The 27,661-nt window shown below is 43.9% G+C and overlaps 1 protein-coding gene across 5 annotated transcripts in view; it reads right to left on the reverse strand.

The window, feature by feature from the left end:
- Positions 1-27,661, reverse strand: part of RFX4 (regulatory factor X4) — a 155,111-nt gene that overhangs the window by 118,128 nt on the left and 9,322 nt on the right. For 4 of the 5 annotated variants that reach the window (XM_027592056.2, XM_027592054.2, XM_027592053.2 and 1 more), the window contains exon 2: positions 10,041-10,127. The exons of the other annotated variant lie outside the window; for it this stretch is intronic. In XM_027592056.2, coding sequence (XP_027447857.1) covers positions 10,041-10,127 — 87 coding nt within the window. The remainder of the gene's footprint in view (positions 1-10,040; positions 10,128-27,661) is intronic. 5 annotated transcript variants of the gene reach the window in all.

Genomic DNA, 27,661 nt, shown 5'->3' on the forward strand with positions numbered 1-27,661 from the left:
TAGCAGTTCTGACTCTAGCACACTACCCAAGAGTATGATTTTGAGCAAATAACTTCCCTTCCCGGAGACTCAGGTTTTTGATTCTAGGCTAATAAATGGATTATTCTCCCACTCCATTTCATTTTCACCAGGACTTCTGGTGCTAATGTCCGGCCATTACTCAGGCCAATGGAAGAAATCTTTCTCAGCTGGTGGAACGTTAACCTCTCTCACACCACCCAGGGAAGGCATTTCTACCTTCCTGGCCTGGTTCAGAGAGAAACACTGTGGCCGACCCTTTTGCGAGCTACTCAATAGCCAATCTTGCATTTTTTTTCCTGCTTGCTAATAAAACCCCAGGTTTATTCAGAGCGGTGATGGGACAACCCCAGAAGAAAATCCTGATTTGTCCAAGACAGGGGTTGGCAAACTTTTTCTGTAAAGAGCCAGATAGTAAGCATTTTAAGTTTTGGGGGACCATAGATGATGTCCGTCACATATTCTTCTTCATTTTTTTCTCTACGCTTCAAAAATTTAAAACAAAACAAAAATGAAAACATCATAGGCCCTGGGCTATATAAAACAGGGGGCGGGCTGGATTTGGCCTGGGGTTGTGCAACCATTAAGAGTAATTCTATTTTTTTTCTATTCTTCTGACAAATTTTCGGTCACCTATCCTCCCTTTCAGCTACAGATGACAGCATTCTCAACACAATGTTAAGGAAAATCTACTGGGGGTTCCTGGGAAAGATTTTGTTGTTTTCTGATAAGAGGAAGACACGTAAGAGGAAAGCCAACTGGCACTTGCAAAGCAGCTATTTTGTGACCATGAGGTTCTAACATAAGGACAAAAGCCAACAATCTGGGAGGACTTAGTAGAAAGACACACAGAGTCTGGGTCCTGGATGATGTTGAGCTGTTAAATAAATAAACCCTGGAATCTCCTACTTCCCATCTTTTAGTTAAATAAGATACTAAATATCTACATCGTTTAAACCACTGTCAGGTTTCTCATAATCCAAAGCATTCTTAAAATACTAAATCTGAGGGGGGGGTTTCTATTTTTTAAAACTTCTATGCACCAGGCCCTGGGATTCCAACAGTGAACCCCTCAACATTCCTGCCCTCGTGGAGCTTCCAGTTGAATAGAAGATGCGACAAGACACAGACAAGAGCTGTTCTAACCTTCAGCCACTGAAAAGGGGTGATGAGCACTCTTAGCTCTGGTCTCATATTCCTGTGAACAAGTTATGAAATCCTCAACAGCAAGTCTTTGAAGCATTGCTGTCTGAGAGACCAAACAGTACAAAGACAAAATGACTAATGTTCAAAGGCAGACGGACAGACCCAAGTTCAAATCCTAGCTCTACCACTTGCCAGCTATGTAACGTTGGGCAAATTACTTAACCCCTTTGAGCTTCAGTGTTCAAATGTGTAAGATGAAGCTCATTATAAGATACCTCCTAAGACCATTGTGAGATTTGAATGAGGTCATGGACTTAGAGCACTTGTAGCTCAGTAGACGACAACCACATATACCTGTAACTATAAACATATACGCATATAAAAGTTTGCTTAACAACATGTGCTGAGGAGGAAAGGCTAGAAGGACATCAGAAGTGGCTGCGTCTGGATGGTGAAATAAGAGGCAATTACTTTTCTTCCTCATATATTTTTTCCTAGACTTTCCAAAAATAAATATACATGATTCATAGCCAGGGGATATATTTTTTAATGTAATCTTTGTGTTTTGAAAATAAAAACAACATGTGGACAGCAACTTCTTTGTTCTTTTATCCAAATAGGAGTCAGGTGGCCCCATTCTAGACCTAGCACTGGCACTGACTCACTGTGCAATCTTAGAAAGTCACTTCACCAATTAAAGTCTAAATTTCCCTGTCTAAAATGGATGATAACCAGACTCCTACTCTCTCCACAGTGAGATCACTTGCACTGGCTTAACTCATTCACCGAAAAAACTGTAAAAGCTAGAACAGCTATTTGAAGACACTGGAGAGCAATCAATGCAGACAGGACTAGAGGAGTCACACGCCTTGAGAGAAAGGAAGCACAGGATGTGCCTTCCACATTCACCCTGGATTTTCCCTGCAGATGCTTCTCAATTGCCACACTGGGGAAACAGAACCCAAATAAATAGTGTGGTCTGTTGGGCTGAAGTCAGAGCTGGGGATGACAAAATGACTCAAATCTAAGGAGCAATGTTCCAGAGAGAAGAGCCACAGAGAGGGAAATATACCTGCATTGGAATTCCCCTTGAATCTTTAGTCCACTCACTCGTGCAGAGAGTGAGAAACCAAAAAACCCAAGGAGAACACATCAGCTTAGTGGCTGAAGAACTAATCAACTGTTCACTGATTAGTGGGGGGAGTCAGAGGTTGGAGTTCAAGCTGGATCAGGTAGAAGGAACTTGGTAAACACAGAGAGCTTTTAGCTGTGGACCCAGAAAAACTCTGAGCTTTGAGTGGAGACCCCGTCCTAGTAGCATAGACAAGACTAAAACAGATCAGACTTAACCAAGGCTTGACAGAATCGAGGAGACCTGCTGGTTCTCTATCTACCTGCTAGAACAAAATTTAACACCCTTCAGAGGAAGTTAACATAATTTACCCAAAGCCTCTCTAACTTTGTGTCCTTAATGTCTGCATCAAATCAAAAACTATAAGGCATCCTGAAAAACAGGACCAAAACCCTGAAATCCAAAGAAAAAACCAGATCACAGAAGTTAATCCAGATATGACTCAAATATCAGTTACCAGGCAGGGACTTTAAAATAACTATGGTTAATATGCTTAAGGAGACAGAGGAAAAGATGGTCAAAATAGAGGAAATGATGGACAAAACAGATGAAAAATGGCGAATATCAACTGAGATTTGGGGAAAAAAAAGAAAAATCAAATGGACATCTACCATAGAAGAAAGAATACAGTATCTGAAGTTAAGACCATTTGGATAGGCTTTATACCAGGCTGGACATAACAGAAAATGAGATTTGAGAACTGAAAGTTTGGGAAATCAATAGAAAACACCAAACTGAGGTACAAAGAGAGAAAAATGGACAAATCAGAGCAGAGCTTAAGAAACATAGGAGGTATAGTCAAAGGTCTAGTAGTCCCATAACTAGAGTGCCCCAAGCAGGTAAGACAGAATGGGGCAGAAAAAATATTTGAGGAGCCAATGGTCAAGAATTTTACCAATCTGATGAACAACAACCCAAAGATTCAAGAAGTTCAGTGAACCCCAAGTAGAAAAAATACAAGAAAACCGTGTCTGTGTACGTTGTAGTCAAAGCGCTGAAAACTAAAGACAAAGAACAGATTCTTTAAGGCAGCCAGAGACAAAACGACACATTGCATTCACAGGGGTAAAAATAAGTCTGAAGACTAACTTTTGGAAGCCAGAAGGCAACAGAATGACAACTTCAAAGTATTGAAAGGGAGGAAAAAAAACCTCTTCAACCTAGAATTCTATATCCAGCAAAAATACAGGTGAAATAAAGATGTTTTTCATGATCTACACTATATGACACTGCGCTACCCAAACTATCAAGGAGTTTATTTGGCTTGAAGTAGAAATGATCCCAGGTAGAAGCACAGACCTGCTGGCATGAATCAAGAGCCCTGGAAAGGGTAAATATGTGAATAAGCAGAAAGAAATATTGACTGTTTAAAACAGTAATAATGTCTTCTGGGGCTTAAAAATGTAGAAGTAAAATACATTAACGCAATAGTACAAAGGATGGGACAGAGGTAAATGGGGTTAAAGTGTGAGCATGTTCGTGACTGGGCTGGAAAGGAGAGAAGGGGTAACGTGAGGCGGACATGAGAGGACTACTCGAAAAGAGTATGTCTGGGAAGTCAGCAGAAGAAAACATCAAAGAAAAAATCTTAAACTGCATCATCCCTCCCAAAAAAGCAAAAGAGAAGTAATAAGAGAATAAAGACAGATGGGACAAATCAAAATTAAATAGTAAGTTCATTGACTTAAGCCCAACAACATAATTTAATTTAAGTGCATTACATATAAAGGATCTAAATATTACAGTTTAAAATACAGATGATCAGACTGGTTTAAAAACACATATTAAAAACCTTAATATTCAATTCAGAAAGGTTAGAAATAGGAAGATGAAAAAAATATACCATTAACTACTTGATCTAATTGACTTCATCCAATATCGGCTGAATACACAGTCTTCACAAGTGTACATGGGCATTTGCCAAAAGAGACTATCTGTCAGGACAAAAAGCAAGTCTAGACAATTTCAAATACTGAAATCATACAGAATATGTTCTCTGACCAAGATGGAATTATAACAGAAACCAATAGCAGAAAAATAACTAGAAAATAACCAAATATTTGGAAAATGAAGCAACAGATTCCTAAGTAAACCAGAAGAAAAAGGAGAAATCACACTAGAAATTGGAACATGAGTTTAACTGAATGATAATGAAAGTATGATATCAGAAAAATTATGGGATACATTTAGGCAGCACTTAGAGGAAAATCTGTAACTTTAAATGCCTATCTTGGAAAAGGTTAGATTCAATGATCTAAAAGTCTCAAAAGCTAGAAAAAGACAAAAAATTAAACTCAGAAGGAAGGAAGCAATATACAGAAGGGCAGAAATAAATGAAATAGAAAAAAGATGTCAGTTGAGAAAAACAATAAGGCTAAAAGTTGCATCTTTGAAAAGACTAATAAAATTGATAACTGGCAGAACTGATTGGGGAAAACAGAAAAACATAGACTGTCAGTATCAGAAATGAGAGGGAGACATTGCTCTAGGTGCTAAATACATGAGAAAAAGTAACAAAAGGAAAGTTTAAGCAGTGTCATATAAAGAAATTTGAAAATTTAGATGGAATTCCTTAAAAGTAACAATTTGCTAAAAGGCACCTGGGTGGCTCAGTCGTTAAGTGTCTGCCTTTGGCTAAGGTCATGATCCCAGGGTCCTGGGATTGAGCCCCACATCGGGCTCCCTGTTCACGGGGAGCCTGCTTCTCCCTCTCCCACTCCCCCTGCTTGTGTTCCCTCTCTCGCTGTGTCTCTCTCTGTCAAATAAGTAAAATCTTAAAAAAAAAAAACAAAACAATTTGCTAAAAGTAACACATCGAGAAATAAAATAATCCTCAAAGAAAACTCCAAACCCAGAGGACTTCGGTGTTGAATTCTTCCTAACATTTAAGAAATAAGTAATTCCAATCTTACACAAACTCTTCAGAAGAAACAAAAAAGAAGAAACTCCCGCCTTTTTTTTAGGAGGCCTGTATGACACCCGAAACTGAGAAGGGCGTTGTAAGAAAGAAAAATCAGAAGCCAAAAAAATCTTATAAATAATAGGTACCAAAATTCTTAACAAAACAAGTAATCTAACCCAGAAATAGGAAAAAAGATAATACTTCTGACCAAGTGCCATTTATGCCAGGAATGCAAGATTGGCATAACTTTCAAAAGTTAATACATGTAATTCACCATATTAATAGAATAAAGGAGAGAAACATACAATCATCTCAACAGATGCAGAAAAACATTTAATAAAAGTCAACACACATTCAAGAAAAATCTCTCAACAAACCAGGGATTTGATCAGGAATACCTGCAAACAAAATCTACAGTAAGCCTGACATTCAAGGGTAGAACAGAAAATGCTTTTCCTCCTTAGGTCAGGAACAGGACAGCATATCTACTATCACCACTTCAACTCAACATTGCACTAAGGTCTCTAAAGCACAGAAAAATAATAATATAAAGAGTATAAAAGAAGATGGAAAACTATCATTATTCCCAGGTGATATGATTATGTCCATAGAAAAATTTTTAAAAGCAAACTCATAATTAATAAACAAATTTAGCAAAGCAGCTGGACATGGTCATTACCTAAGAAATCAACTGCATTTTTATACGCTAGCAACTAACAATTAAAAAAAAATTTTAAATACTACTACTTACAATAGCACTGAAAAACATCAATTACCTAGGAATAAATCTAATGAAGGATGCACAAAACCTCTACACTAAAATCTATGAAATGCTATGCTGAGAGAAATTAAAGGCCATTTAATACATGGAGGTCTGAGGCCACATACATAGACAGGAAATTTGATGTTGGTAAGATGTCAATTCTTCCCAAATTGATTGTAGAATCAGTGTCATCTCAGTCAAAATCCCTGCAGGATTTTTGTGACCATTGACAAGCTGATTCTAAAATCTGTATGGAAACGTTAAGAATTTAAATTAACCAAAACAACCTTAAAGAATCTTTTGACCCCAAAATAGACAAACAGACCAATGGTTCAGAATAAAGGTCAAGACATAGATCCACGTGTATACGATCTCCTGATTTACAGCTAGTGGGTAAAGGGTTCTTTCCAACAAGAGATGCTCTGTCAATCAAAAATTAAAAATAAGAACTATGACTCCTCCCTCACACCATATACAAAAATTCCAGATAGACTTGATATAAAAGTAAAAGGTAAAATAATAAAACTTTTAGATAATAATATGAAAAATATCTAATGACCCAGAGGTAGGCAAAGATTTCTTAAAACAAAACAAAAAGCACTAACTACAAAAGAAAAACACTGATAAACTGGACGTTATTTGAATTAAGAACTTCTGTTCACCAAAAAATAACACTAAGAGAATGAAAGGCAAACTACAAACTGAGAGATGTTTGCAATACTTTTATCTGACAAATACCTCCTCCTAAGAATATAAAAACAATCCTTACAAATCATCAAGGAAAAGACAAACAGCACAACTTGAAACCAACAGGCAAAGGATGTGAGCAGGGAGATCACAAAAGCGGTAACTACAAGAATGTTCACCAATCCTTCTCAAACTCTTCCAAAAACCGGAAGAGGAAGGAACACTTCCCAACTCATTCTATGAAGCCAGCATTACCCTGATACCAAGTCCGGACAAAGACACTACAAGAAAAGAAAGCCCCAGAACAATAGCCGTCATGAATATTAATGCAAAAGTCCTCAACAAAATCTAGCAAACAGAATTCAACAGTGTGTTAAAGGACTGTAGACCATGACCAGGGGCAGTTTTTTATTCCCTGATGCAAGGATGGTTCAACATAGGAAAATCAATCAGTGTAGTACACTATGCTAACAGAATAGCCACATGATCTTTTCAATGGGTACCAAAAAAGCATTTGGCAAAATTTAACACCCTTTCATGATAAAAACACTCAACAAAATAGAAATAGAAGGAAACTATCTCAACACACTAAAAGCCCGTACAAACAACTCACAGTTAACATCATACTCAATGGTGAAAGACTGAAAGATTTTCCTCTAAGATCAGGAACAAGACAAGGATGCTCACTTCTGCCACTTCTATTTAACATAGTCCTAGAAGGCATAGTCAGAGCAGTTAGACAAGAAGATCACACACACACACACACACACACACACACCTCTTAATACAAAACTACGGTAATCAAAATAGTGTGGTGCTGGCGTGAGGACAGATATACAGATCAATAGAATAGAATAGAAAGACCAGGAATAGAGCCTCATATATATGGTTAAACTGTTTTTAACAAGGGTGTTGAGACCATTCAATGAAGAAAGAACAGTTTTTTCAACAAATGGTGCTGGGAAAACTGGATATCCACATGCAAAAAAATGAATTTGGACCCTTACCTTATGCTGTATATAAAAATTAACTCAAAATAGATCAAGGACCTAAACATGGGAGATAAAACTATAAAACTCTCATAGAGGAAAAGCTTCCTGGTGTTGGATCTGGCAATGATTTCTTGGATATGACACCAAAAGCATAGGCAACAAAAGAAAAACATACACTGGACTACATCAAAATTAAGAACTTCTGTGCATCAATGGATACAACCAGTAGAGTAAAAGGCAACCCATGGATTGGAAGAAAATATTTGCAAATCATATATCTGATAAGGGGTTTATATGCAAAATATATAAAGAACAATTCCATAACAACAAAAAATAAACAACTCAATTTAAAAATGGGTAAAAAGACTTAAACAGACATTTCTCCAAAGAAGATATATGAATGATAGATAAGTACATGAAAAGATGCTCAATACCACTAATCACTAGGGAATTACAGATGAAAACCATGAGGTGCCACTTTACATGCATTAGGATGGTTATTATTTTAAAAAACACATAGAACATAACAATTATTGGCAAGAACATGGAGCAGCTGGGACCCTTGGGCTTTGCTGGTGGGAACATAAAATGGTCCAGCTTGCTATGGAAAACGGTATGCTGATTCCTCGAAATATTAAAAATAGAGTTACCATATGTCCCAGCAACTCCACTCCTGGGTATATACTCAAAAGAACTGAAAGCAGGAACCTGGAACAGATATTTGTACACCTATGTTCACAGCAGCATTATTCACAAGAGCCAAAAGGTGGAAACAACCCAAATGTGTATTAAAGGATGAACGGATAAACCAAATGGGGCATACACATAAAATGGGATGTCATCCAGTCTTTATAAGGAAGGAAATTCCTGATACATGCCACAACATGGATGAACCCTAAAGATATTATGCTAAGTGAAGTAAGCCAGTTACATAAAAACAAATAGTATGTGATTTATATAGTCAAATTCATAGAGGCAGAAAGTAGAATAGTAGTTGCCAGGGACCGGGAGATGGGGGGGAGGTGGGAATGGAGAGTTATTGTTAGAGTTTTAGTTTGGGAAAAAGAAAAAAGTTTTGGAGATGGGTGGTGGTGATGGTTGTACAAGATGAATGTACTTAATGCCACCCGATTGTATACTTAAAACGATTAAAACGGCCAATTTTTTGTTATATATATTTTAACACAATAAGACAAAGAATGCTCAGAGATGCTTAAAAATAATTAAAAACTTGAGACAATTTAAAAACCTTCAACATTTAAATGGACGTGTAAACAGTGGCATATGCACACAACACAATACCATACAGCAATGAAAAAGTACTGCTCCATACAACAGCGTGGACGCATCTCACAGACATTACATTGAGTGAAACGAGCTATACACAAAAGAATACAGACGCTGTAAGTGCATTTATATAATGTTTCAGAAACAGGCAAAACCAAACGATAGTGATAAAATCCAGGACAGTAGTTATTAACAGGGATGAGACATGAAGGAACTTCCCAGGGCGCTAGAAATGTTCTATCTCTTTTCTGGGTGGTGGTTACACAGGTAGATACAAAATGAGAGAACAAAAGGTATTCATCAGACCATTCACATAAGATTTATGAACTTTATGTTTAACTTATCTCAATTTTATAAAATGATGCAAAATCGTGATGACAGAACGACAATGCCAGAAGGAACTCTGGAAGACAGCTGTTTGGCATGTCCAGCAAGCACTGTGGGGGATTACAGAGCAGGTGGTCCCTGGGCCATGCTCTGAGAAAACTGCCCTGAGGAGATGCACTTTACCAGCCAAGGGAGAAAGACACTCTGTCCCTGCTGGAAATTACATTTACAATGAGCTACCCCCTTTTTCAGTGCTTAGGGGGCAAACACAGTCCCCATCAGTCTTCTGACTGACATAACCCAGGGAAAGGTGTAAACACAGTTTATATCTTCCCATTAACTCCCAATTCTCTAGTCCAAGATCTGGGAGAAATCTTTACTTTCAAAGAGCGAGGGCATTCCTCACTCTTAAACAACAATCCCATGACACACTAATTTAATCCCGCATCTACAGGGACACAGAGAATGGCCTTTCCCATTCATAGACATTCAGGGTCCACATTTGCCCAATTGGAGCATCACTGTAATGGGGTCTTTGGGGACTCAAACAATATGAACGTGTAAACAGCAGGTGTTTACTGTGGCTCTGTTTTCGTGTTTACATGACTGCACTGCACTCCCCATTGCAGAATATTCCAGGGAGGGCCTAGCGTATTCCATAAATGGCTTCAGAGTCTCTTGCTCCAGGTGACTTGCCCCAGCCTAGCATTCGAGAAGAACCATCCCTCCCACAAGGACACTGGCTGTGTCTAGGACATGGTGGAAGAATGAATTTCAAGCACTTACTTTCATCATTAGAAACATTCCCCAGAGATGTGTGGCTGGAATAACGTTTGTTCTCACTTTCATTGAGACATCTTTCAATCCAGCTCTCTAAAAAAAAACAAAACAAAACAAAACAAAACAAAAAAAACAGAAAGAAAGAGAGAAAGAAGAAAGAAAATCACAGAATTGCAGAATTGCTGTTGGTGTTTGTGAAGAGACATGAACATCATAAACACATTCGACTCAAGTGCCAATTGGTTTTCATCTGAGCCCTGCCTGGCTGGACCTGGGCTTTCCAAAAAGCCCCATGGGCGCCATTGCTGAGGAGACAAAACGATGATTGAAGCCCCCTTGAGTATTTCTTGGTCAGATTCTACTACTTCTGGAGTGTTCACAGCCCAATAATAGCAACTGAGGATTATCTTTCTTTGCATTGAAGAGACATTCCTGAGAAGTCATTTGTAAAACAAAGTTTGGTCAACTAAACCACCGGTGGTGGTTTATGGATTGATAAATTAGCAGCAGAACGCTTTATCCAAACAAAAACAAAAAGTAAAGCAGATATAACCCTGAGGGTTCTGGATGAATTAGAGGAGGAGGGCAGGGTACTTGGTAGCCTTCCCTTTGCTCGGTGACCCCCCGAAGGGGCACTTCCAAGCACAGGCCCAAAGCCACCGTGGGAGGAGATCTTAAAAGCTATACAATAGCTATGTAGTACTTTTAAAAATCCAAAAGACTCTGTTTTCTTAATCTAGTTCCAAAGTCTACAAAAGTACTTTCCATAATGTATGATGTTTATTATCCATTGGGTAGACCAGCTACCACTCCTTCCTTCCTTCATTCAACAACATCCACTAACTACAGTCAGTCCTCCTATAATGCTTGTTTTGAAAATTAGCATGTATTCCCATGCAAGTAATACATTAGGGAATGATCTGAGCAGAGAGCAAACTTTGTGTTTGCTTACACTCAATTTCTTCCCTAAGAAACATCAGGCGAATGCAGAAAACCACATGTAGCCGAACCAAACTCCATGCAAAATTCACACATGCTCACACCCCAGGCATCTACCAGCTACTTGAGTTCCCCTTGCGTGTTATGAGCCACACCTGCCCAGATAACCCACGTTCCACCACCCACCATAACTCACAAGCGGCAGCCGTTCTGACATCTGCTTCCAAGAGCAAACTTCAGGTCTTTTCCAAGGTGAAGTGCCAGACTTAATTGTCTTTCTGCACCTCTTAAACATTGAATTAACATGTGCAAAACTGTGCTATCATTTTCCTTAGACTCCTGTTTTATGTGTCCCTGAAAGAGCTTTTGAGTGTTATGCCCCTCATTTACTTTTCTAGCAAACTGGTTTTTATCGTGCTGTTTTGCAGAATGTAGTGACTTTTAGGAATGCCTACGTGGTGTTAGAGGAGACCTATGGCTTTGTGCTTCCGCACGGCGCTGTCCCCCGTTGTTGTCTTTATAACACAGGAGCTGGCGCTAACTGAGCACCTATTCTAATCTGCCAGGTCCTTTGCATATGTTATCTCACTGAATCCTGACAACTCCCAGAAGGAAAGGTTTTAATCTCCATTTTTCTTCCTAGAAAGCAACCGAAGCTGAGATTAAGTCATGTGATTCCTCATAATTCAAAGAGCTAAGGGCAAGATCATTAGTTAACACCTTAGGTGACATAGTCTAGAAAGGAGGCAAGGGAGCCGTGGGGTGGGGTGGGGGCGGGGAGCGGGGTGACTGGGAAGAAGCCAACGTGAACAGCAGGGAGAAATGTTGGGTTTTTGTTTTATATTTTATGTCCCAACAAACTGCTCTTTTAAAAGCTGCTTCCTAAATTGTAAATAAGTAGGGGGGAATATCCAAGGGGAGGGGCTGGAGACAGCTTGTTAAGAGGAAATGGAAAGCTGGTATTTCTGAGGAAACACTGAGCGGCAGAGAAATTCAAAACATTAAAACGCCACCTCTTTCCAGACACCAAGTGCACAACGTAGAAACCAAGGGCTTGCGAAGTTGTCAAAGGTGTGATGGCACAAGGTGGGTGCCTGTCATCACATCGCTTCTAAAGATGCATCAGGGTACAAATCTCCAGAATTCTCCTCAGGACTCTCCAGAATATATCTCCATTTGGATCTTCTAATCCCCTCGAGTTCTGGCCCATTTTCCTTGGCAACAGCCGTGGCTGGTTTTGGACGGCAGCTCCTGAAATCTGCAGCCTCTTCCTCCACCAGAGCACACCAGCGAGAGCAACTGCTATTGTTCTGGGCCAGCCCTGGTCTTCCTAGTTAGCTATTCACATCTAGCTACTCTCACACGTGTGTGGACGTGCACGCATGCATGCGCACGCACGCGCGCACAAACACACACACACACACACACACACACACACACACACACACACACACACACCCTTTTCAGCACACAGGGAACTAAGAGAAACACTCTCCCCCTCACCCATTCGCCTGCGCCAAGATCGGGCCTGTTAACATTGGAGTCCTCAAAACGGCCAGTTCCTGCAGGTGAGAATCCCCAGTGATTGGTGGGGCCCTCTCTGAAGAACTCATGCTAACATTCCGGAGGGGAGATGGCTCTGAACACCCAAGGCCAAGAGAGGGCAACACCAGCCCACAAGAGCTCAAGCCAAGGAAGAACTTTCCAGATGGCTGTGCCTCTCCCCCCATGTTGCCCAACACTGGAGAGAGATGAGCATGGGATGATGAGAAGAGAGAGGGGAATGGAAGTGCCAGGAAAGAAAGAAGAAATCTCACCAAGGAACACTTCCTCCACCCACGGCACCCACTCGGGTCTCTGTGACCCCACAGCTATGCCTGTATCCACTCTGCTACTCTTCTCCCCGGGGCAACAGAGTCAGGGTGGTCTCTTATGCACATGGCAGAGATCAGAAGACAGCCAGCATGGTGCCATTTTTCTGGTTAAAGTACCCCCAATTATTTCAACTCTTGCTTGGAGGGAGTTGTTCCCACTTCTTTGCCATCCAGTTCACCTGCATGGGACTATCTTCTAGTTCACCAATATCCACTTGCTCCTGTGGCATCCAGGATGCACCCCGCAGGGTCCAGATCATGGTCCGAGCAGTGCCAAATATGGCAGAACCATCTGCTGTTCTGGACATTTGGAGTTCTTATAGCATTCAAAGGTCTCACATTCCAGACTGCACAGATGTCACTGAGACATCTAAACAGACCATGGGCCTTGGATCCACAGGTACGCTGTGACCTTCGTCCTGTTCCCCAGTGGGGGTCTCAATGGCAGCATCCACAACTCATGCCCCCTAAGTCAGGTTGCTCCATATGATTGCAAGGCCTCTAGTTAGGTCACCTGCAGGAAAATTTATATACTTGAAAACTATTAACAATAATTTTGGTCTTGCAAAGATCAAGAATTTCTCAACCAGAATGACAGGTATACTGAACTTCTGATAAAGCGCTGTGTTCATCTAACTTATTTACTTGTAGATTATGTGATTTAATAATAATAACAAAGGTCGCCGTCCATTGGGTCTTTATGGGCCAAGCATTATGCAAATACATTACATACACCAGCATACTTAATCCTCATAACAAGCTTGAGGAAGGTGCTATCAAGAAAATTAAGGCTCAGTAAGATGAGGTGACTTGTCCAAAGTCACCCAGCTAGTAAGAGGCAGGACTGCCATTCAGACTTAGATCATAACCAAAATGCTCTCTCCAAGGCGGGCTGAGCTCTCCTCTTCCTGTTAACCATACGGTCTCCAGCACACGGTGCCAACACTGCAACACTGATCAGTCTGCCTGGCATTCGAACTTTTGCTGAAACTCTACGTACTTACTACAGTTTTTGCTAAATTCATTCATATATTTCTTTGCCAGGCTTTGTTATACATAGAAGGTCCTTCTGTTTAGATCCGAAATATCTTAAGAATGAAGTCCGTGTTATTCTATTTCTTTTTTTTTTAAGATTTTATTTATTTATGTGACAGACAGAGACACAGCAAGAGAGGGAACACAAGCAGGGGGAGTGGGAGAGGGAGAAGCAGGCTTCCCGCAGAGGAGGGAGCCCGATGCGGGACTCAATCCAGGACCCTAGGATCATGACCTGAGCCAAAGGCACACGCTTAACGACTGAGCCCCCCCAGACACCCCCGCGTTATTCTATTTCTTTTGACTCTCACTAGCACCTGATATGAAGCTGTTCCTATAGTAAGCTCCCAAGAAATGTTACATTATTGACACACGTGACATCAAAGAATGCACAACATAGAAGTAGATCCGTATATCTATAGAATTTCCTGATCTTTTCTTTTTTACCACACAAGGCATAAAATGGTACAACACATCGAAGGTGATTTTCCAGATAAAGAAAGCAAAATTCAGCCAGTGTCTCTGTTGTACCTTCTGGATAGAAGAAGCTATAATAAAACCTGTGAGTGATGTAGGCACAAAGAAGACTGGCTTTTGCCCTGCAGTTGTCATCTAGAAAGCCAGGCAGATGCTACTCCCCATACTCATGAGTGCAAGGAAGGCTGTCCTTTCCGTCCACCTTGTACCCAGGAGCTGGCACTGTGCTTGTCCCCATAGATGTGGCACAATAAATATGTGTTGTGGAACGCACTTTTTTGAAAAACATTAAGTTCCTACTGTGTGCCAGGTACTACACAAGATATTTTCACAAATGAGGCTTACATTACAGAGATCTCAGAATAATAGTATGGGGTATGTTTTAGTATCTCTACTAATAGACATGAAAACTGAGGCTTGCAGCAAAAGTTATAACACAAGGCAGGCTGCGGTCAGTGCTGCTGTATCCTCACCCTGACCTGGGACATGGGAGGAGGAGAGCTCAACTCACGCTTGGCTGCCTCCCTGCTCCCCACTGCCTCATTCTTGTTCTGTAAAAATAAATCATCTGATCTTTTAGTGAGGACCCTGCTTGCTCTAAGTGCCCAACAGGTGTGAGTTCTGCTTCTGGACTGCAAAGCACTGCTTCCCCTGACTCATCTGGGATCACGAGCAGGAAGGAGGACACCAATCCTGCCTTGTGGATTTTCACTTTCCAAGGAGTTTAACCTGCACTCCTCAGAGGAAGACCTTCATGCCTCCCCACTTTAGATTGGGTTTTCTAGAAGGCCTGGTTTTTCCCTTTGCTGCAGCAAAGAACAACCAGGAAGTAACTGCATCAGGGACATGGCACGTCCAAGGCTCAGAGCAGCCTCAGGAACGTGTATCAATCTGGTGGGAGGACCCGACCAAGATGGGGGTCCAAAGCCAGGTAATCTTTGACGCTCACAGGGCACACTGACACAAGAACCTGATCTGAGCTTCCCAGTGCACCTCATGAGTTGAAATTCATCCCACCTTAAACATAAGGAAACTGGGGTCTAGACCGTGGCAGTGGCTGGGCCAAGGTCACACAGTCAGAGGGATTAGAGCCAGAATTCAAACCCAGACTTTCCATCTCCAAAGCCTATGCTTATTCTGCTTACCACATCATACTGGGCACAGACCAGTGATTCTATCTTAGGCTAGCCACCCATCCATTCATTCATTTTGCACATCATTATCAAGTGCCTTCAGTGTAAAGTTGCAACAGAAGAGATGATGCATACATTTTAAACAGGGGGCCAATATATTACAGCAAGATATCTCTGGTGGACCAGGGTCTCAGGACCTGAGAATATCTTGTGTATTTATTCCTGTTTTATTATTTATTCCCCCACCTTAAAAATGTAAGTTCTAATAACCTTGTCCACCTTTGCCATGCTTCGTCCCCAGGCACCTGGCACGGTGTCAGGCTCCTGGCTGCTGGGGGTGGGTCGTGAGGAAGTAAAGTAGGGTGAGAGAACAGGATGAGGGACGAGGGAGCCTCCCTCAGGAAGGCCTCTGAGAAATAGAAGCATCTGAGCAGAGACTGAGTGCCGTGAGTGCGTAAGGCTTGCAAAGGTCCACAGAGAAGGGGCCGCAGAGGCCAAGGCCCTGAGGTGGGATCATGGGTGGCCAGTGATCATGGGTGAAGGGATGGCAAGAAGGCCCCGTGGCTGATGGAGTGACCAAGGGGGAGACAGTACAAGATGAAACAGAAGACAGAGGCAGGCCAGGAAGAATGTGGGGTTCGGAGTTAGAACACCTGGATTTCAAATCCCAGCCCTGCCACTTAACAGCTATGTAACGTTGGAATCATTCCTGAACCTTCCAAAAGCCCTACCTTCCAGGTTCTCCAAAGATTAACTGAAATAATGCAGGTGAAGCACTTAGCAGGCTTGGCTTTGTGGACCGTGGAACGATGAGGAAAGCATGGTCTCTGTCCAGCAGGAGCTCACAGCCGAGTGGTGAGGACAGATAGTAAAGGCCATGTCCAGCATTTACTGAGCTTTCTCCCCCCACACCAGTCACCCTGCTCCACATGCCTCCCCTCTACTCCTCACGGCAACTCTGAAACAGAGACTTGAATGATTCTGATTTGGGAGGAGGCCCTGGAGCCTCAGAGACGCTGGGTAAAGGCAGCCCTCTGGCTGGTGGCTGAGCCGGGTCAGGTCTGGCTGCCTCTAGGCCTGGTGTGCTCTCACTGGGGCACACAGCCTCAAGAAGCCGGCAGGGAACCGGGACTGGTCTGTTACTATAATAGTGAGCCACGGAAGCACAGAGGAGGGAGCTTCCATGTCGGCCTTCATATAGGAGGTGGCATTTCACCTGGTCCTTAAAGGATTCGGCACCTGCCAGACGGAAGAGGGCAGGAGGGCCAGGTCACGGACAAAAGCACAAAGTGGGTTCCGGGACAGGGGACGAGCTCGCTGACCGGGGACCGGAGGAGTGGCGGGGGCACAGGTGGGAGAGTCTGGGAGGAGCAGATCGCCAAGGCCTCACCCACCAGGCCGCCGGGAGCCAGCCATCATTTTTAAGCCGTGGGGGAGTGATAGGACGAGCGTTGTTTCTGAGGAACTGGATGAGAACAGGGAGTTCCTGACTTATGCAACACCTGAAGAAAATGCTGCCTGACTTACAAAGTGCCACCGGGTTTTAACAGAAGGCGTTATTCATACTCTTGGTATCAACAGTCTTTCAGGGCCCTGTGCTGGGGCCTATTTTAGGAACTCACAGCTTTAGAAACGCTACATCAAAAAGTTGACACGTCACACTCCCAGCTGCCAAGGGAGGATCAGACCCCCGGTCCTGGAGGTGCCATGGTGCCCCCCGCCCCCGTCTCCCTTCCCCCGGGCGCAGCCATTACCAGTGGAACCATGCCAACAAGGCCTGCTCCTGTCTCCCCCGGCCCCAGGGCGTGATCTCCTCTTCATCATTCTCTCTCTCGGCCCCGGTTTCCCTCTGCCCTGGGCTCCCCACCGTGGTGACACACAGGAATACATGGAAAGTCTGGGCCCAGTGGCCTCTCGGGGGGGGGGGGCAATAGGTCAGTGGGTTGCCATGGCAACACCACAGGCCCTGCCCCAGGGGCCCCTGGGTTCCAGGAAGGGCCCCCCCAACCCCGCGTCGCCCCCAGGGGCCACCCCACCCAGCCCCGGCTTGTATTCGGTCTCTCGCTCAGCAAACATTGCTTCAGCGCCAACTGTTTGCCAGGCACTGAGGTTCTCGTGATGGACACTGCAGACAAAGTCCCTGCTCTCAGGGAGCTTGTAATCTGTGGTGGACGTGGACAGAAACAAACATGCAAGATGACTTGAGAGCATAAGGAGTGTTAGGAAGAAAAGGAGGCCACGGAATGGGATAAAGGCAGACGGGGGTGCTGTTTGAGGTAGCGGGACACTGAGGGCCTGTTGGAAGAGGGGATGTTGGAGCAAGGGCACAGACCTGAGGAGGGAGTGGGCTTGAAAACCAGTGCGGCAGGGAGAGGGAGGACGGCTGAGAGCAACAGGAAACCAAGTCAGAGGCAGGAAGTGCCGAACGCGTGTAGGCACTTGCTGGCCCTAGAAAGAACCCACACTTGTCCCAAATGTGCTAAGAAGCTGTCGAAGGGCCTGAAGCAGGTGACACGAACTGCACCGGCTCAGAAAGCGGAGCCTACTGAGGGGCCGTACATTCATTCATCCCACGACCGGCTGGTGAGGTATCTGTGGAGCACCGTGGGCCAGGCACTGCTCTACACGGTAGGGGCATAGCAGCAAACCAACGCTTCTCTCTTCAGGGAAGGTTAGAGTTTAGCGTGAGAGTCAGCTGTTAATTGAGATGGGATTCCCGAGAGAGCCGCAGAAGAGAATAAAATGGAGTTTGATCTAATGTGTGAGTCAAGGAGACTTCTCGGAGGAGGCGGCATTAACCTGACAGCTGAAGACTCTGAAGGCATTATGTTGCCACCCCAAGTTAACAGGTGGGAGGAATGTTTCTGGCGGAAGGAATGTCATATGCAAAGGCCCTGAAGCTGGCCAAAGAATGATGCATTCAAGACACTGACGAGCAGCCTGAGCGCAAAGGCCCACGTGCATTCAGAGACTAATTCAGCCTGTGTCTGTTGAAGCCGTTCTGTTTGACTAGCACTCTGTAAGATGCTATGGCACATGTGCACATAAAAACCCTGCCTCTGTACTCAGGACCAAGTTAAAGAGCCTGGATTTTGTTCAACAGGTGATGGGGAACCTCTAAAAGTTGCTGAGTAGAGTGCCACATAAGCAAAACTGTTCTAGGGGCGCCTGGGTGGCTCAGTTGGTTGAGCGTCTGACTCTTGGTTTCAACTCAGATCATGATCTCAAAGTCATGACCTCAAGATTGTGAGATGGAGGCCCAGGTCGGGTTGGGCTCGGCTCAGCAGGGCGTCTGCTTGAGATCCTCTCCCTTTCCCTCTGCCCCTCCCCACTGCACATGTGCAAACACTCTCTCTCTCTTAAAATAAACAAATAAATCTTTAAAAAACAAAACCAAAAACTGTTCTGTGGGCAGCTCCATCTGGTGCTGCTAAATAACACAATCTCAGAGGGGAGAGAAAGAGAAGCAGGAGACCACAGGATTATCACAAACTTTGGAGACTGAAAAGCCACATTATTAGTAATTTTGCCAGGACCACATGTGTAGGCTAGGACTGTCCCAGGCCACCCGGGACTTAATGGTCCCCCTGGGTAGGAGGCCACTGAAAGAGTCTAATGAATTCTGAGTGGCTGAGAACAGAGGCAGCGAGATGAGAAAAGCTAAGAACTCTGCCCTCTTTCCACCCAGCCATATTCACTACTCTAGCTGGTCCAGGACACCGGTGTCCCCATGTCCCCACATCTCTTCCTCACCTGCTGGGATCTCAATCACAGCGTGAGGACATGGGTCTGAGGTGACAGTAATGACATGTCCTGGAATGTGGCTGCCCACATCTTTACCAACATCAGCACCGTAGCTCCCTCTCGGAGCATCAGTGCTGGGCTCCTGGTCGTTTATGGGGGTTATGTCGTTCAGTCGCAGCAGTGCACATGGGGAAGGTGCGCGCTACACCGATGTGTGGCCAGAACACCGAGGAGTGTGAATGGCTTGGTGCACAGTTACCCCACATGCCGGGCCTCAGGATGTGCCCACTGGGTTGTCCTTGCCCCTGTAGCTGATGGGTGCTCCCTGCGCACAGGGCCAGGGTGCTCGGATGCCACCTGCACTGAAACCTCAGCCCACTTACCATCTGCTCAACACCCTATGGCCTGGACCTATCTCCCTGCAAAGATGGAGACAGGATTTGCTTCCTCCTTCAATTCAACCCTTTACGGTGACGAGACTCCCAATCCATAACCCCACTCACTCTCCTTGCAGTGCTTGCTAAAAAACACCCTCGCCAGTTCACCTTTTCACTTTTCTTCTTTTCCTTAAAAATCTGAACCATGGGGCGCCTGGGTGGCTCAGTTGGTTGAGCGACTGCCTTCGGCTCAGGTCATGATCCTGGAGTCCCGGGATCGAGTCCCGCGTCGGGCTCCCTGCTCAGCGGGGAGTCTGCTTCTCCCTCTGACCCTCTTCCCTCTCGTGCTTTCTATCTGTCATTCTCTCTCTCTCAAATAAATAAAATCTTTAAAAAAAAAAAAAAATCTGAACCATGGGAGCGCCTGGGTGGCTCAGTCGGTTGAGTGTCCAACTCTTGGTTTCGGCTCAGGTCACAATCTTGGGGTCCTGAGATTGAGATCTGCTTCGGGCTCTGCGCTCATGCAGAGTCTGCTTGGGATTCGTTCCCCCTCCACCCCTCCCCCTGCTCATGCTCTGTCTTATAAATAAATAAATAAATAAAACCTTTAAAAAAAAAACTGAACCGTGTTTTCATGTCTTCCCCAATTCTAATATATTCCTTTAAAAAACAACCCTCCCCCAAACTCCCACTGTAGATGTGCCTCAGTTTCCATTGCAATTAAATAAGAACTCCTGCTTCGGAAGGCTACGGTGAGACTCCTCTAAGGCCGATGACGGACGAGAGTCTCTGAGGAGGCTGATGTTCTGGCTTAAACACAAGGCCGTCTTACTGCTGCCACCAGGCATCACCACTCTTCCTTAACCCCCGTCAGCCTTGGTGCTCTCCCATCCGCCCCAACTACTCACTCTTTGTTTTTAGAGGCCTCTCCAGACTCCCCATGTTCACCTGCTGGCCATGCTCGCTCCCCCTCTGGACCCTGGGGAGCCTGTCCTGCAGACCTGGAAACTAGCAAGTGTCAGGGCCAAGCCCCCCAACTCTTGACCGCAGCGAGGAAGCCCCTCCTGTCGGCTGGGGGATCCAATACAGAGACAAGGACGAGAAGGCCTGACTGCTGAGCCTCGCTGTCTCACTGGTTTGTGAACTTGACCACATACTACCTTTCTGAGCCTCAGTTTCTCTGTCTGTTATAGTTACAATAACTACCACTGTGTGAGCCTCCATTTTGAACCACTCTGCTAAACTGCTTACATCCTCTTCTTGTAATTACTTCATACATAGGGATTATCATCTCCTTTTATGGATGGGGGAAGCAGGGCCAGGGAGAAAGGCCTGGAATGAAAAAGCTAAGACCTCTGTCTTCTTTTTGGCTAACGGTATTCACTCTCTTAGCTGGTCCATGTGGCCAATGTCCTTGTGTGTCTTCCCCACCAGCCGGGGTCTCAATCATGGCAGAATGCAGGTGAGTCCAAGGTGACACTAATGTCATCTCCTGGAATGTGGCCTCCCAATGCCGGCAGCGTCATCTTCAGGATGATTTGCCCCAAATCACACAGCCGGTAAGCAGCGGGGCCCAGATTTGACCCTGAATCTAACCTAATCATTAACTTATTTTTTTCTTCAATTTTTCATTGTAAATATTACTTATTGTAGTAATAAGTAAATATTACTTATTGAGCACCTACTATCAGACACTAATCTGGGCTCTGAAGACACAATAGTAAACAAAAAACACAAAGTTACTGTTCACATGCAAGCAACAAAAATAGAACTTAAAAGAATCCACAGGTGAAAGAATATCTTTAAAGAATGACAATTCGACTCAAAACAAGTCAGCAGTTACACCTAACCATTACCTTATACTAGAATACCCGAAATTATATAGGCCTTAAAGTCTCATTGCGAGTACTAAGCTGTGTCTAACATAATACCAAGTACACAACAGGTGCTCAGTAATGTTACTGCCCCTTCTCACTTTAGGAAAACTCAGCACAGAAAACTCTAAAGCTGTCAGAGAGATGAATGAAGGCGTCATTATCAGCAACAGACAAGAATTAACGAGGAAACCCCGAAGTGCCCGAGTGGCGTCAGCTCAGAGATCACAGACTCAACAACAGTCCCCGGAGACTAGAAAAAATTAAAGCTAAGGTGTTCGGTGCCATCCCCTGTCGAAGATACATTCCACGTAAAAGCAGATCTCTGCTCTGAAAATGTCCCTGGGAACACCAGAGTTAACGTACCCACCTGCATAAACAGGCTGTAAAAACTTCACTTTCCCTCCACCTTTGCGGGGGAGAGTACCTACCACTACCTAACGCTGGCAGATGTTTCCTTGGTCTCTATTTCTATGATTACAACATTATTAAAACATATAAAAATCTGAAAAAGTTTTACTGGGGCCAAGGCTCCTCGCTGTGCACAGCATCTGACATTATTTGCTTCTAGACATCACTGCCTTTTCTAGTTCGTGTGTTTGCTTTGCCACCTCTGCACTTCTTCTCACTCCCTCTATAGGGGATGGAGCCTCCCCCTGGAACCTTAGGAGCCAGCCACTCCCGACGGCAGGACCCAAACGGACTTCAAACTAGTCTGAACTTTGGAGATAAATCCTCAAGACATCCTTCTGTTCAGCGAAATGCTTTTTTTTCCTGTGTTAATTGATCCTCAAAACTATATTTTAAAATGTTGAAAGGAGAAACCTATTCATCCACAATCCCACCCCTTTCACATGTGAATACTTGTCCTTTTTCTGGGTGCTTCCCCGTCTGATGTCCACATGTGCACATATATGAACTGTATCCCCAGTGGACAGACATACAGTTTCTACTCATTTTCCCCTTAACATTCCATCATGCAGACTTTTCCTGTTTTGCTACAGCCCTCATAGTTATCATTCATAGATGCCCAGTGTTCCCTTGAGCTAATATACCTATTTTTATAATGTCTTCATGAACAAGGTGGTGCATATTTTTTCTCTCTTTAGAATTATTTCCTGAGAGTCACCTAGGAGAAGGAAAAGCAAGCACATGAGCTTAGAAACTAGCCAGAAATAAGTGCCCTGAATTCCGGCCTTTGAATTTTAGGCAAAGTCTCCAAACTCAGTGTCCCCTTGTGTAAAATGTGGAGCATGATAATCTGCCCACCTCATCTTAATGGTGTGAGGTGTGGAAAGCTCTTAGCATAGCGCCTGTTCTAGAACCATGGAACCACTATGATTCCCAAGGACCTGTCTATGTCAGAGGCACTTTGTGTATTTTAACAACACTGTAGGTGTTAAGCACACAGCCCGTGGAGCTCAACTGCCAGGTTCAAGTCTGATTTCCTTGCTGTGTGACCTGGGGTGAGGGACTCAACCTCCTCGAGCCTCAGTTTTTTGTTTTTAATCTGCAAAAGGGGGGTGGTCATAACAGCACCTCATGGAGTTTCTATGAGACTCAAGTGAACAACGCATAGAGTGTTCATGTGATAAGCACTATGAAAGTCCTAGCTATTATAATTTTTACATCTTGCCCACCCCCAAGGCATGCTGCACTAGTCCCTTCTGTTAGCATTCTTTCTGTTTGATTCTTAGATCTTTTGGTGCAGCGAAGAACCTTGGAAGCCAGGAGGACACTAATTCTACTGCTCCCCTTACAAGTGACCAAGCTCTGCAACCCTAGGCAAATTAGTTAACCTCATGAGCCTCAATTTCCTTCCTATATATAAACAAAAAACTACCCCATGAAGTTACCAAGAGGATTAGGACAAAGAATATAAGCTCCTTAAGAGCTGACTGTACCTTATTCACCCCACTGTTCCCTAAAATTAGGATGGAGCTTGGCATAGAATTGCAGATCAATGAGGAGAAGGTGGAGGAAAAGGAATGAACAGCACCAGCAACGATGAATGGCACCTAGTAGTGTCTCAGAAGAGGGCCAGCTCAGCCATAGTTAATCAAGTACTTATCTGCATGGAGCCATGAACCACGTTTCCTAGAAAGCAAGCAAAGAGATGTAGCATTCTTTGTAATATGAAGGATGGATTGACATATCCTTTTTTTAAAAAAGATTTTATTTGAGAGAGAGCGAGAGAGAACACGCTTAAACGTGCATGATCTCATTATATTCTCTTAACCCTGGAAAGTACAGTGTAGATGCTTTCACAATGAAGAAAACTGAAAGCTTCAGAGGGAGAGGGAGAAGCAGATTCCCAACTGAGCAGGGAGCCCGACAGAGGGCTTGATCCCAGGACCCCAAGATCATGACCTGAGGCGAAGGCAGACGCTTAACCAACTGAGCCACCGAGGTGCCCCAGATTGACTTATATCTTAAGTAAATATTTATTGAGCACTGACTTGTGCAAGACACCCTAGTAAATGCTTTGCCCTGGGCTAAGCCCAGATAGTGATGACACAGGGGGAAATCTTGAGAAACAAAGGAGGAAGTGTCAAGTAAACATGCAAAATGAGGATGGAAATACGTGTGCACTTTCACGCATGTGGGTCAGTCCACCATTTGGCACAGTTAGGACAGTCAGCTCTATGTGGGAGGGAAACCACCATCTCCTTCCTTATGACCCTGTGTAGAGATGGCCTGGTTTAAAGAAAGCACGATCAGCTTTGGTGCCCTAACTGACCTCAGGGTGGATACCTCTTGCTATGTGAGCCAATGGGTGTGACTGAAGCCACCGAGTGGCAGTTTCACTAAGAATAAACTGGGAAAGGGGCACCTGGGTGGCTCAGTCGGTTAAGCATCTGCCTTTAGCTCAGGTCATGATCTCGGGGTCCAGGGATCGGGCTCCCTGCTCAGTGGGAAGTCTGCTTCTCCCTCCGCCTCTGCTCCGCCCCCTGCTTGTGCTCATGCATGCACTCTCTCTCAAACAAAATCTTAAATTAAAAACAAAAGAATAAACTGGGAAAGACATGCCTAGCTCACAGGTTTATGAGGTCAGGTATTGAAAAGACTGAACACAGTGGCAGTGTTGTGTAAAAGTTTGCTTTCTTCTATGGGGTCCTTACAGGGTGGGGGAGGAGAGAAGGCAGGTCTCGGAAGCTACCAGGGGAACTCAAGGAGAAGCACATGGAGCTCAAAGCACCTTTTGTTTATTGAGCTTTTATGACACGCCAAGGCCCTGTGCTGACCCTTCGCAACACTTTACTTCATTTAATCCTCACAATACCCAGTGAGGTGGGTACTATGCACGGCCCTACATTACTGGCAAGCAAACTGAGGCTCAGAGAGCTTACCTCACTTGCTGAGTTCATACATCCAGCTTACGGCCAAGCCAGTTCCCAGCAAGCCTTTGGGATTCCAGAGCCAGAACTGTTAATGATTGGGTCGATGATTGCAAACTCCCCCTGTTAATGATTGTATCTGTGATTGCAAACTGTAACATGCTATGCAGATGGAAGGTGCTGTTTTAACACCAAGCTTTTTATGCTGAACCTATTATAAGAAAAGTCATGCCTGTAAGTAGATAGATACGAAGCCCTGATCATGTGTGTAAGATGTCAAATTTGCCAAAGTAACTGGCAGGTGGGGGATACCTCCCCAGTGGTATCCTACTTTAGCAGCTCGGGAAATGATTTGAGACGAAAGGCACACAGTGCACCGAGGCACCTCTGAAGGAAGGAGCGTCCGTGGGCGTCCTCAGTCAGCAGCCTGTTGCCAAAGTGACATTGAGGTCCCCTGGCAGCCAGACACCCACTGCCACCCTTGACAGTGAGCTCCCAAGAACCGCAGTGTGGACTGCTGTCTCCCCCCACCATCAGGATCAGGGATGACTTGGCCTCCTGAACTTCTTTAGGTAGTAGAGGAGGTGAGGTAGCATGGACATCCCTCGGGTTTTCCTTCTAACTCTAGGTTTGGGGAGGCAAGGAGGCAGCCTGGCTCCAAAAAATCAGAAAAACCTGTGTTCAAAACCTGGTTTGACACCCCACCTGTTTGGCCTGGACACATTAACTTGGCTCTCTGAATCTCAGTTTCCTCACCTGTAAAACAGGGATCATGATACCAAAGGTTCAGTATAAGAATGAAATGAGGTAACATGCAAAAGCAGTTAGCACAGAGCCCGGAAGAGAGGATACATTTTATTAATCTGTCACCCGGTTTCAAAAGGAGGGGGTCACTTTATTTAAAAAGTACCTAACAGGCTTGAAAATAACTCATTCAGTCAGCCTGACATCAATTACCAAAATGATTTCAATGTAGTTTCTTTCTTCCCTCCCATTCTTTGCTTCTCAAAAATGATCTATGTGTCAGTATATAGTCTTCAGGTACTGTCTACAATCATACAGCTTTGGTGGAGCTTTTTGTTCGTTTTCTAATCTCTCAATACCATGAAAACCTCTGCACAACACCCAGACCTAGTGGGAGTCCCTTTTTTAGGTTGCTCATCTCTTGGATCCCTCTACATCCCCGGTGTGCTTTCCCAGCCGTGCTCCAGGTGAGACTCCCACCTGGTGCAGGGTGCCTGTGGGGCAGGTCTGGGAGGACAGATCTATCTCCCTGCTCCCAGCACCTCCTCGGCCGTGCCCAGGGAGGTAGCCCAGGCAGAGAGTGCCCTGCCGCCTGGGCACACTGAGGAAACCCCAACGAAACAGAGAAATAATTCATTCTTCTAATCACAGCAAAGTTTTCAAACTTTAAAACGGAGCCTTGATTAGAAGAAAAGCTGTGGTTTTTTTTCCAAAAGCCTGGTGTTTCTGAAAAGGTCCCCTACCCAAACCACAGCAACCTCAAAAACTCTGCCCACTGAGTTGAAAATAAAAGTTCGTGGAGACCAAAGCCTCTCTCACAATAACCGCTCAACGCTTTGGAAATCTTTCCAATGCTTGGAAGTTTCAACGATTTAACTGAGGGCTTCTAGCCCTCTGGAATCTCTCTTCCATGTAAACTCCCAGGGCTTTCTGAGCCAACATTGTTTATTTTGTATGAGGTCAAATAATGCTTTTATAGAGAATCTACTTCACTTTTGGAAAAGGAGTCATTAAGTAGAAGAAATTAAACTCCTAGAAACAAAGATAATATAGCCTTTTTTCGTAGTCACAGAAGGATGACACAAAACTAGTTGGTTTTCTTTTGGGTGGGACAAAAAACTATTTTAGGCACATCCTAATTCCTAATTCCTCTCGCACTCTAGATGTATTATCAGCAGTGGAATGGAACCCTGCAAAGAAAACATGGCAAAATATTTAAAGTAATCAATACCACATCATAATTGAGTGTGTGCCATGGGCTCAATTCTGGAACTTTATAAAATCCAAATAACTTCAATAAGAACCCGGCTTACCCATGAGCATTTAGAATCGGTACACAAATTAGAAGTACATTACACCCCCTATGCACACCTCAAATCTAGACTAATCGTTCTGAAAAAGATGACATGGGACTCAAAAAAAAAATCACTCATGCTCATCTTTTAAAAATTATACATACAATAACTGTAGCGTTCAAAGAAATTCCTTTCTTCAAAAGTCTAATAATAGCGTGAAATGATTTCGCAGCGATCACAAGATTCAAAACAAATACGCTGTTGTAATTTTCTTCACGAAATGCATCTACGCCTCAAAAATTAGATGCTGCTAGTGCAATTAGCAATCACCGGTCACTCTTCAGATTATTCAAATGACAGTTTAAAATCTAGTTCAAGAGTAGTTCCCTTGTGTTGACTGAGTGCATTTTCTCCAACGAGATGGATTCAGGGGATCAATGCTTATGAAGTGGTAATTCTCCATTCCGATTAAATAAAAATCTGCTGTGTTCATCAATCACATTTAGGCTGCATCTAAACAACACTGACCTTTAGCACAACTGGTTAGCCAGAAAACACACAGGACACAAAGTGCTAACTAACCTTCACTGGATCGCAGCCTTTTCAAAGGCTTTCTTGTTATCCCTTTAAATTAAAACAAGACCATCACGACAATGGAAACCCACCGTGTCCAGGTTCACCTGTCTGCTAATAATTATTGATTGCTCAGAGGCAGATGATTCTTTTATGTTTTATTGGGGATTAACCAACCACACAAGTGGAAACTACATACATATTTGGAAGTTATTCTGCTCTGA

The sequence above is a fragment of the Zalophus californianus genome, chromosome 9, assembly GCF_009762305.2.
Source record: "Zalophus californianus isolate mZalCal1 chromosome 9, mZalCal1.pri.v2, whole genome shotgun sequence".
Taxonomy (NCBI): Eukaryota; Metazoa; Chordata; class Mammalia; order Carnivora; family Otariidae; genus Zalophus; species Zalophus californianus.